This window comes from Clinocottus analis, unplaced genomic scaffold (genome assembly GCF_023055335.1).
Source record: "Clinocottus analis isolate CAN_PGR_092001 unplaced genomic scaffold, fCliAna1.0.p SCAF_17, whole genome shotgun sequence".
Lineage (NCBI taxonomy): Eukaryota > Metazoa > Chordata > Actinopteri > Perciformes > Cottidae > Clinocottus > Clinocottus analis.
In genome coordinates this window covers 14233421-14243728 of record NW_027175898.1, presented here as the reverse complement: position 1 = coordinate 14243728, position 10308 = coordinate 14233421, and the positions used below count along the sequence as shown (strand labels likewise).

The window sequence follows — 10308 nt, the reverse complement described above, 5'->3', positions numbered from 1 at the left end:
TTTTTTTCTTCTTCTTTTTTTAAAACGATTTAGCAGCAATGGGAGGTTTGCAGCCGCAACAGGGAGGAGGAAACACAACTCAAGGAAGTCCTTCTGTCATTTGTACGATGAAGAGGTGAACGTCAGCTGCTACCAGACGCTGTGACAATGATCCGGACACTCAGCGGGGCGACTCTGAAGGCTGCCGGGGCAGCGCGGCCGACACACGGCGTCACAACCAGGCGGCTGCACAGGTAAGACTCACGTTACAGGGAAGAGAAAGCCACCTGGGTGTTGAGTAGTTCAGGCGAATAGGCCTACGTGTCAACGGGGGTTAAGTTCACTCACTAACAGACGGAGAAGTTAAGACGTGTGTGTGGGGTGGGGGGGGCATTGTCAAGGGCATTCTGCACCAGGAACAAGGTTGCATAACCTCCCTGCAGAACCTAACCTGCACACCACCCGCCACCACCTTGTTTATGCACACAAAAACATGTCGGCCTGCACTGTGTAACTCTACAAACATTGCTGCTGCAGGCACATTAGCAGGCCTTTTAATTAAACTTTTGTCAAAGCACCTGTATTCTGACTTGTATCTTCACGTCCAGGTGTCAGAAACTAGTTTTGTGTGAGCTGTTCCTTTTTAGGCAGGAATGCCTGAAAGCATGTGCAACCTATTAGACAGACTCCAGAGGCTACTCTGGAGGAGTGCCCCCCCTCCCATCTTATGTAACAGAGCCCCTCTCCATGCTGCCTCAAGTAAAAGATGTTTCATCATACTTGAGCAACTTTTCCTCTTGGTTAAATGAGTGCAGCAGAAATATCAGAACCCAGTCTCATCACAGATTTAGTTAACGCAACATGTGCAGACACAGATAAGGCGCTTCCAAATATGTTCACTTTGATTTACTGGTTCCTCATGATGTGGCCCGTTAAAAACACTTTGCCTGGCTCCATTTTTCAGAAAATGAAAACAAGATGTTGCCTTCTCCCACTGTGGCCATGTGTACTGTTCTCCCGGGCTTGAACATTTTGTTCTCGCAAAGGCTTCCTTATGCGAGTTGAAACCCTGCAACTCACCCACGGGACAGCAGTTTGTGGTATTTTCGGTTCGTAAAAAGACTAATTTGATCACAGAGAGGTTGATATTGTCTCTTTGGATCCAGATAAGTCTGTTTACTGCAGCACATTGGTGATTAGTCTCAAAGGTCTACTGGCTCCTCATGCAGTCATGCACATTTGGACATTTGGACATTGAACCAGTGACCTAGATATTCTGTTTTGGTTTTGCAACTTGTAAAGCTGGCTCCCTTATCGGTGACCAATTTAAAAAAAATGTAAATGTCAGTGACCTTTTGCTGTCGTCTGTATTTTAGCGCGTACGACGTGGCCGTGGTGGGGGGCGGCATCGTCGGCCTGGCGACAGTCAGAGAGCTGATTCTGCGACACCCGTCCCTCAGCTTCATCCTGCTGGAGAAAGAAAAAGAGCTCGGTGGGTGGAGTCTTGAAAGTTATCAGTGTGAAGGAAGGCGTCATTGTGTTTTTGTTTTTCTAAAGAGCTAGATGTTTTGCGGTTACACAGTGAGGTCAGGAAGTGTTTGGAAAGTGACAAAGTGTGTATTGCTTTGAACAACGACTTCATTTTAGATAAGGAATTGTAACAGTGCCTTTGTGCTCCACTGGTCGCTCACTGAACTCCCACAAACGCCTTTTAAAGTCAGACATGTGACCTTGTTGCAGTGATGAAGGAAGTTTGCATTCGTCTTGATTCAAAGGACGACGAAAGCACACGTCTATCCTGAGAAAAAGTGCCTGGATGAATATATTGAATATTACAGGTTGATGAAACCCAGTGGAAAAAGGCTGCTGATATTTCTGTCTTCTTTTTCCGTTATTTGTCGGTCACTTTCTGTCTCATCAGCTGTGCACCAGAGTGGGCACAACAGTGGAGTCATTCACAGCGGGATCTACTACACGCCAGGATCGCTGAAGGCCCGTCTGTGTGTGCGCGGCGCCACTTTGGCCTACGAGTACTGCGACAAGAAAGGACTCCCTTACAAGAAATGTGGAAAGGTCTAGATGAAATACCGACCACATAACACGACAACATGCATGTGATACAAACCCCATTGGTCTGGAGCTGCTGCTCGGATGGTTGTGTTGGGGCCTATCTTTGGTATTGATCGCTGTGTTTCTGCAGCTCATCGTGGCTGTGGAACAAGAGGAGATTCCCAGACTGCATGCTCTGTATGAGCGCGGCATGAAGAACAACGTGCGTGACCTCAGTATTGTCGACGCCAAGGGAATCCGAGAGCGAGAGCCATTCTGCAGGGTAAGAGTCTCAGAGACGCCTGTTGATGCTCCTACAAAATAAAAGGCTGCAGTCTATCTACAGATTCTACACGTCGTCGTTGCAGGGTATAATGGCTTTGGACTCGCCTTACACCGGCATTGTGGACTGGAGGATGGTGGCGCTCAGGTACGGGCAAGACTTCGAGGAGGCAGGCGGCACGGTGGTGACCGACTCTGAGGTCAATGACTTTTCCATGGCCACGGAGAGTCCAGCCGGGAGCACTGAAGGTGAGAAACGGCTTCTGGACGTCCGTGTGGCGACACGGTTTGCGATTTAAACAAGAGCTGTGAAGTTATTTAAAGTTCAACTCAATATGCATCTCTTTTTTTATTATTATTTTGTATTTGCAGGAATGAAATATCCAATTGCAATCAGAGACAAAAAGGTAAGAAACGAGCGGATAAAAGCACCACGGTGTTTCACATCGTGTTCCCTTGTTTCCAATCGTTTGCGTTTGCTGTCACAGGGTAACGAGGTGCGGTGCCGCTACGTCCTGACCTGCGGCGGCCTCTACTCCGACCGCCTGTCACAGATATCTGGATGCAGTCGGGAGCCTCGGATCGTCCCTTTCAGAGGAGATTACTTGGTGTTGAAGCCAGAGAAACACTATCTGGTCAAGGGGAATATCTACCCTGTAAGTCTGCTGAAGAGGCACATGGCCAACCCTTTGAGTTATGTAATCCCCCGGCCGTGGATCATGTGATCTCCAGATGTTTCTCATTACATTCCAGCTCTGTGCAAAAGTTTGCTCACAGCTGTACATTTGTAGCGGCTCCAAGTGGCAAAAAAGAAATGGTTGTTTGAGTTCTTGAAAAGTTTGTAGGAATTCACAACCCAGTTACAGGAATCCTGTAACTTGAGATCTAAAAGCAGCAACTTCTATTTTTTTTTTTTTTTTCAATTATTGGTACATTGAGTCCAGCTTTCTTTGGAGTGAGCTTCCATGTTTCTGCCAATTATAAGAAGTTTGAATTCTCCCTAATGTGTGTTGAATATTTGAAGGTCACCTGAATGTTCAAGGTCACCACATACCTGCCTGCTGATGTTCAGCTGCACTTAACTATTGAGTCAACAAATCCTGAAGTCGGACCCTGCAGAGGTTTAGAAAATATTAGATAAGATATTGGATAATAGATAATATTAGAGAAGAGTTACTTTAATATCTTTGCCAGAATCAGGTAGAAGGAACCAAGACGTAAAGTTCACATGATGTTTATGAATACATGTACATTTTAACTGAAAAGACTAATTGATGCAACTGTGCGATCAGTTGGCACATCTGCTGTTTCCTTTCACCTCGATCTGCTCCTGATGAGGGTTTTAATGCAGAATAAACAATAATTCTTCATTGTTGCTAATTCCTTTTTTTGTCTCTATAAACGCTGTACGTTTAGGTCCCCGACCCTCGCTTCCCCTTCCTCGGAGTCCACTTCACCCCGAGGATGGATGGAGGTGTTTGGCTCGGCCCCAACGCCGTCCTCGCCTTCAAGCGGGAGGGTTACAAACTGTACGACTTCAATCCTCGAGACTTTGCAGACGCACTCTCATTCAGGTAGCACGGAGAATTTTTTTTAATCTGATCTGGTTCAAGTCTTTGTGTTTTTATTCTGGAACTGTGGTTTTTGAAAAGAGACACAGATTCTGAATCCATCTCGTTAAAGTGCTGCACAGTGGGTGATAACTGAGAGTTTAATCTGTGTCTCTTTGTCCCGCAGGGGCCTTCAGAAGCTGGTGATGAAGAACGTGACCTACGGGATTGGAGAAATGTATAGAGGGGTGTTCATCGGTGCTCAGGTTAAAATCCTGCAGAAGTACATCCCAGAACTCTCGCTGAGCGACGTGCTCAGGTAGAGAAATAATGCAAGACGTAAAAAAGAAAAATGCATGACCACTGGTGTTTGTTACCAGGTGCACGTCATGTAAAATGACTCTCAGTAAAAGTAAAAGTGTAAATGATGTGATTCGAGATGGTTGTTTCCTCTGCAGGGGTCCCGCAGGAGTTCGAGCTCAGGCTCTCGACCGGGACGGAAACCTGGTGGACGACTTTGTGTTTGACGGCGGGGTCGGGGACGTGGGCAGTCGGGTGCTCCACGTGCGGAACGCTCCCTCGCCGGCGGCCACCTCCTCCCTCGCCATCGCTGAAATGGTTGCAGACGAGGTGGAGAGCCGCTTCGCGCTGTAGAGCAACACGGTGGCGGCAGAAGAACAGAAACTCTGAATATTCCAGCTGGAGGTGGCAAAGTGAAACTGTTGTATTAAGCTGTTACTACTTCCTCAGCGCTGTCCTCGTGGAGGCATTTCATTTCAGGTCGAGCCTTCATTTCGGAGGATAAAGTGATGCAAATTTGGCTTGATGACATTTTTTTATTTGATGCTGTTTCATGCCGCGACATTTCAAGTAATACATTTTTTTTTTTTGCACTACATTACTGTTTTTAAAAAGTGCATCATAAGCAACATTTTGTGAAAATGTTATGAAAATAACGGTTCAGCTATAATACTATTTTTGAACATACTGTTTTTAATTTGAATGTAACTCTTTTTACAGATTGACCATTTTACAATGGATATTTTAAATATATATTTCGTATGCAATTGTTCTCTTTACTGGAAGTCGTGTGTGTTTTTTCTGAGTTTTGACGATATAACATTTGAATATTTTATATATATAAATAAAATAAAACGTATCATTACATGTAAAAAGATGATGATTGTTGTTTTGTGCCAACAATCAGTCAGAGAAAGGTGGGCGTCGTTTTTTTTCTAAATTGTTGAAACTAGTTTTTTAAGAACTTGGTTGTTTTGGACAGTTTGGATCTGCCAAATAATGTAAAAAACAATTAGAAATCAAATAAACCGAAAATATTTCACTCTCGTTTCACATTCACATTGATATAAACTGAGAACACTTGAAAACTTTGAGGTTTTTTTTTATACTTATACTTTTTTAATACACCTCTGGTCCTTTTTTATTAAAGCAGTAATTCCTGACAGAAGCACTGTTTCAGTGTGTCCACAAGGAGGCAGAATCACAGCAACAAACGTACTGTATGAGCCACAATGTCTGCTCAAAACATAATTAATTGTATGGTAAATAAAGCGAATGTTTTTTTCATGGTTATATTGGAAATGATTGTGAAATTATGAAAATAAAGAATTTATTTGCATCAACCTTATTTTCTCAAAAGCATTGTTTCAACTTGTGTTTTTTTTTGTAAACTATTCCACCAGCAAAGTCGACATGTTTAATTATAAGATCCATGTGAGTCCTCAATCTTCTCTCCGCACTGTCGGACTCTCAGCATGTAATGAGACAGAAGTCCGGCCTTGTTTTTCTTCTTCTTCTTCTGTCCAATAAAATGTGAAAATTACGCAGCGTGCGTGCGGTGCGTGCGTGACAGCGACGCAGAGAGCAGACAGACAGACAGGCAGAGAGACAGACAGACAGACAGACAGGCAGCGGAGTTGGTACGAACATCTTCGACTTCTCAAAAAAAAAAAAAAAAAAAAAAAACACCACCTCCTCCTCGACTGCTCTTCAGCCGCGCCGCTCCGCAGACAGACATGCCTCGGACCCGTCGCTGTTCTTCCGGGGGGAGGGGGCCGCGGGATTCACGTCGGATTTAGCCGTCTGATCGCTCGGGACAGAAGATGCCCCAAACGCGAGGCGAGCAGCGAAGAGGAGAAAGTGAGCCTCGTTTGTGCCACAACATAAAACTCGGGAGCGCATCAAAGGCCGGCGGCAGCCTGTAGCGCCAGTTAGCTCGTCGGCTAACCGTTACAGGTGTTAACAGCGGATCGCCACCGACAAAAACGTGACGTGTAGCTGCAGTTAGCCGAGCTCACGCCTCGGGACCCTACGCCGAACTTCACGTTTGTAGTATGAGTTTTTTGGGAGAAGCGGAAAAGTGGCCAGAATGACGCTTAGCAGCGTTGTTGTTAGCCGTTAGCTCGTCCCGTGTTTATAGCCGCCGAGCTAGCGAGGTAACTTTACGGCTACATGTGCTTGTTTCACGTCGGAGCTCCGGGACTCGCGGCGCGGTTTAACGATACTCATATTTTTACAAAGCGAGACAGTTTGACTTTTTTTCCTCCCTCCAACCCCTCCACCCCACCGTGCCTCTGCCCTGGACTGACCCCCCTCCTCCAACCCCCCCACCAGGACTATCTACCCGGGGCCGATGCTGACAGTTCAGCCCGGATCACGGAGCCGCTACAGCGATGCAGCCCCAGCAGATATACGACTTTTCAAGTGACGAGAACAGTCACAAATGGAGAGGCCTCTTCGTGCAAGCTCTGCGGAAGGTAACCACACGATTTCTACACTTATTAATCCTCACAAAGTCACCGACCAGCCTTTCTAAATACGTGTCCCCCATACATTCACTCGCGTGTGTGTGTGTGTGGGGACATGGAGGCTACGTCACTGTGCTGCTTTCTTCACGAAACCCAAACTTGTATCACAAGTTGCCAACTTGGGCACATCAACAGCCAAATAAAGTATGCATTTTCATATGAATGACGTTGTGATGAGCAATTCAGTCTAACGTTCACGGTGTCAGCATGAATATCACCTTTTTTTAAAATGGAAAGTGTGTCATGTTTTGTTGATCACAAATCACCACAACAGTTATTTGTCAATGTGGAAACTGCTGTCTTCATCTTCATCTCACTCAGGGTCCCCATATTGACTTTTAAGTTAAATATTTTTCGAAGAAGTTGGTTTTGCCAAGTTAACCCTGTGACTTGATGTGTATCTGGTGTTCACCTGTTATGAGGTTAAACAGCCTTCACTAATGACGTACAGGGTGCTGATCTTACCTCTAAGTTAAATACAACTGAAAGTGCCCTGAAACTGCTGCCTTGTTACTGGAAGTCTCTGTCTGTGTGGCTGCCAACCTCTTTTATTTGTTCCTCATTTGCTCTCAACAGCAAAGATGTCTCATTCTTGCAGAGTAGAAACCTCAGACAGCAGTTTTTTTTATGCTACTTACATGTCAAGTTACCCTCCTTTTTCCAAAGAAATGTGACTTAATTCTCTTTTAACCTAATTGAAACTTTCAGCACAGGAAACATTTTAATTTTAATGTCCTTGGTCAGCAGGACTAACTCGTATCAGTTCCTTTTTGAGTGTCCCTCTCTTTCTCTTTTCTTGCATCATCTTGGCTTCTCCCTGACATGACCAGGTTTATTTTCTGTATTCTGACCCCTCCACCTCCCCAAAGCCTGTTTTCTGCAAACCTATGAAAGTCTAAAACTGAAGACACAAAGCTTTCACAGCTCCTTTCGTTTCATTGTCAACAGTTTTGGCTTTCTGTTCTATATGTTACATGCAGAGCCTCACTGTTTAGATACTGGGAGACGCTAAAAGCTCAGTCTGCATGCTGCTTTCGCTTTGAAAATCGGCCTGTATGTAACCCCACAAGGGCCTGTTGAGATTCCTTCATATGTTTATGTTTCCTGATGCGTTCAGTGCTCAAAAGAAGTCACTAATCGGCATAGACTGTTGTGGCAATGCTGTTTGTGTGCAAAGTAGACACGGGACATCTCTGGCTACATACTGTTGGGATACATGAGCAACTAATACCTGCTCATGATGCAATTGTATATTAGGATGGTACAGTATGAAGTGCCGTTCTGTAACCTAAAGGAGATTTGAGTTAAGCCAAATCACAGCGAGCACTTAAGACCGGCACCTCGTAATCCAACTAGTTCACTGTTCATGTTTCTCCATTTATGATGCACCATGCCTCAAAACTTTTCCTCTACAAAATGCACATTTACCTCTGTTGATCTATATTTCTTTTACACGGTTTTACCTGACAGTTGTTAAACTCATGAAGACAAGACTACAAGTGGTCGGTGTTTATAATAGAGTCCTAAAGTAGGAACTTCTCCGCATGTTGACTTAATGAGAAAGAGCTTAAAACAGCCATGTTTTAATAGACTGCAAAAATTGAGTTCCTGAAACAGATGTAGAAGTACGATGAACCAAGTTTAGTTTCAAAGCATGAAAGATTCGTGTCTGTAACCCAAAATAGATTTCTCAGTGTCGCTAACTTCTTGAACTGTGCTTTGATGAAGTTGTTTAACTGCCTTCTTTGTTTTTAAGTGCAGCTAATCAAACGACTGCTTTCGACTTTTGCTCCGAGACGCGTTATTGGCACACACACAATCTGCGCCTCCTTCCCATTTTCAGCCTTTGTAAACTTTTTAATGCATTCATTTTTATAAACTACACGGCTTTAGCCATGTAACAGTGTGTTTTTTATAAATGTTTTTCTCTCTTTCTCTCTGTCGTTGTCCATAATGCAGTCGAGCTGGTGGGATGAATCAGGTGAAACTGAGCGAGCAGGTGGTGGGCCGCGGTGCCGCGGTTTCATTGTCTGAACTTGTTACACAACTGCCGGAGGGAAAGCCTGTCAGAGATTGACGCAGGAGAGGTTTGTTATGGTTCTGACAGACTGTGACTCGCTGTTTTTCACAGCTGTCCACTAGGGAGGTGGGTGGGAGGGGTTTCCTTGTCAGAAGGAGCCATGGTGGATGACTCCATCACGGAGAATGATTTTTGGATTGTTGTTGAGAGGAAGGATGAAAGCGAACCTGTTAAAGGGCGGGGATGTAACTTTGTGATCATGCAGGGCGTTTTTAAGAAGTGTCACCTTCAGCTGATGGGTGGTCACCTGAAGCATTGCATCGTAAATGAGACACTCATCTAGCTACAGTCTATATGTACAGTTAATTTACGGATTGTTGTGAAATCAGAAATGTATTGCCAGCTAATGTCATGATCATTTAGTCGCTTGTGTAGTTTAACAAGCAGAAATATCAGAGGCATATTCTCAAATTTGAGGATTTGCTGCCTCTGCTTTATATCATCATAACGGGATATTTTTGGATTTAAGACTATAGGACAGACAGAGCAATCTGCAGACATCGGCGTTGCCTCTGGGAATTTATAGTCTTAAAGATGAATTGATAATGAAAGCCGGCATTAGTTACAGGCCTGGATGAAGGTACTTAAGCACTGTTATTTATTTATATTCATGAAAAGGTAAGCTTAACTGCACATCTGGAATGATGAGCTGCCTATTAAAGGCGGGAACATAGAAATGGAGTTGGAGTAGAACAGACATTTACAGAACGGGGAGAGTGGCGGCCATGTTTATGTGTCCTGTTGCCATTGCAACTGTTGTGTTGTGTGTAAACCGACTTACGGCAAGTCGTGTATGCACGCATGCCCAAGGTCCTTTTTAACAAGTAGAAAGAAAGTCTGACTTAGCCTTAAGAGACATTGAATCAGCTCTGTGATTACCGCTGCACACTTTAATGACGTGTTTTATGTTCATAACTACTAGCAAAAAACGTTATTTTCTTTTGTGCTCGTGAGGGATCTGAGACTTGACGTTGGACCTTTCTCTCACTTGTTTCCTGTCACCCCCTTCTCCGATATTGTTGTCAAATAAAGACACTGAAACTGGCTTTTATAGTACCAACGAGACATTTCACCGCGGTGGAGTTCAGCGTGTGTGTCTCTTGCGTGTCGCTGCTATTCTCGATCACCGCGGCTCGTGCCCGGTGATTTGCAAGAGGGTGATTTGTCCCCCGACGTTGCCAGTGTTGATAATAACTGTGCATTCCCCCCGTGCAGTCTGCTGCTTCGCTGGCATCGAGACGAAGGCCAGAGCTTCGCTGGCTACGGTTTCATTCCATTGCCATGTTGAGTTAGCGCAGCGCAATGCTGCTGAGTTCACAGGGCTCCACAGGCCAACCCTTTAAAGCTGAGATTGGTCGGGTTACAAGCTTGCTTTGTTGTTGTTGGTGTTGGTGTGTGTGTGTGTGTGTGTGTGTGTGTGTGTTGCTGCCTCTTTAATCTTCTCAGCCTGAGTAGTTGCTTAAAATTCTGACCGGGTGACTTCACAACAGGCCAAAACTTACAGTTGAGGTCTTTTTTATTTCAGTCAGTCGGTCTTGCC

The 10308-nt window shown here is 44.7% G+C and overlaps 2 protein-coding genes across 3 annotated transcripts in view; both read left to right on the top strand.

Annotated features, from left to right (window-relative positions):
* Window positions 1-38: 38 nt before the first annotated feature.
* Window positions 39-5428, top strand: l2hgdh (L-2-hydroxyglutarate dehydrogenase). Of its 2 annotated transcripts, XM_068580475.1 has the most exons (10): window positions 39-233; window positions 1356-1471; window positions 1901-2052; window positions 2180-2311; window positions 2397-2559; window positions 2683-2717; window positions 2799-2966; window positions 3727-3884; window positions 4048-4179; window positions 4319-5428. In XM_068580475.1, exons 1-10 carry the CDS (start codon window positions 148-150, stop codon window positions 4512-4514), a joined length of 1338 nt encoding a protein of 445 aa, XP_068436576.1. In that variant the 5' UTR covers window positions 39-147; the 3' UTR covers window positions 4515-5428. The 2 variants fall into 2 exon arrangements, with proteins under 2 accessions (XP_068436576.1, XP_068436577.1); XM_068580476.1 differs by lacking the exon at window positions 1356-1471 and having other exon boundaries at window positions 183-233.
* A 327-nt stretch (window positions 5429-5755) lies between these two features.
* Window positions 5756-10308, top strand: part of sos2 (son of sevenless homolog 2 (Drosophila)) — a 32829-nt gene continuing 28276 nt past the window's right edge. Inside the window, exon 1 of the mRNA XM_068581154.1 lies at window positions 5756-6637. Coding sequence (XP_068437255.1) covers window positions 6554-6637 — 84 coding nt within the window. The 5' untranslated portion in view covers window positions 5756-6553. The remainder of the gene's footprint in view (window positions 6638-10308) is intronic.

Excerpts from the sequence above, each read along its gene's own strand:
- l2hgdh (XM_068580475.1), top strand. The coding sequence starts at position 148 with ATGATCCGGACACTCAGCGGGGCGACTCTGAAGGCTGCCGGGGCAGCG. Across the intron at positions 1,472-1,900 it reads GGAGAAAGAAAAAGAGCTCG|CTGTGCACCAGAGTGGGCAC; the intron begins GTGGGTGGAGTC and ends CTGTCTCATCAG. Across the intron at positions 4,180-4,318 it reads TCGCTGAGCGACGTGCTCAG|GGGTCCCGCAGGAGTTCGAG; the intron begins GTAGAGAAATAA and ends TTTCCTCTGCAG.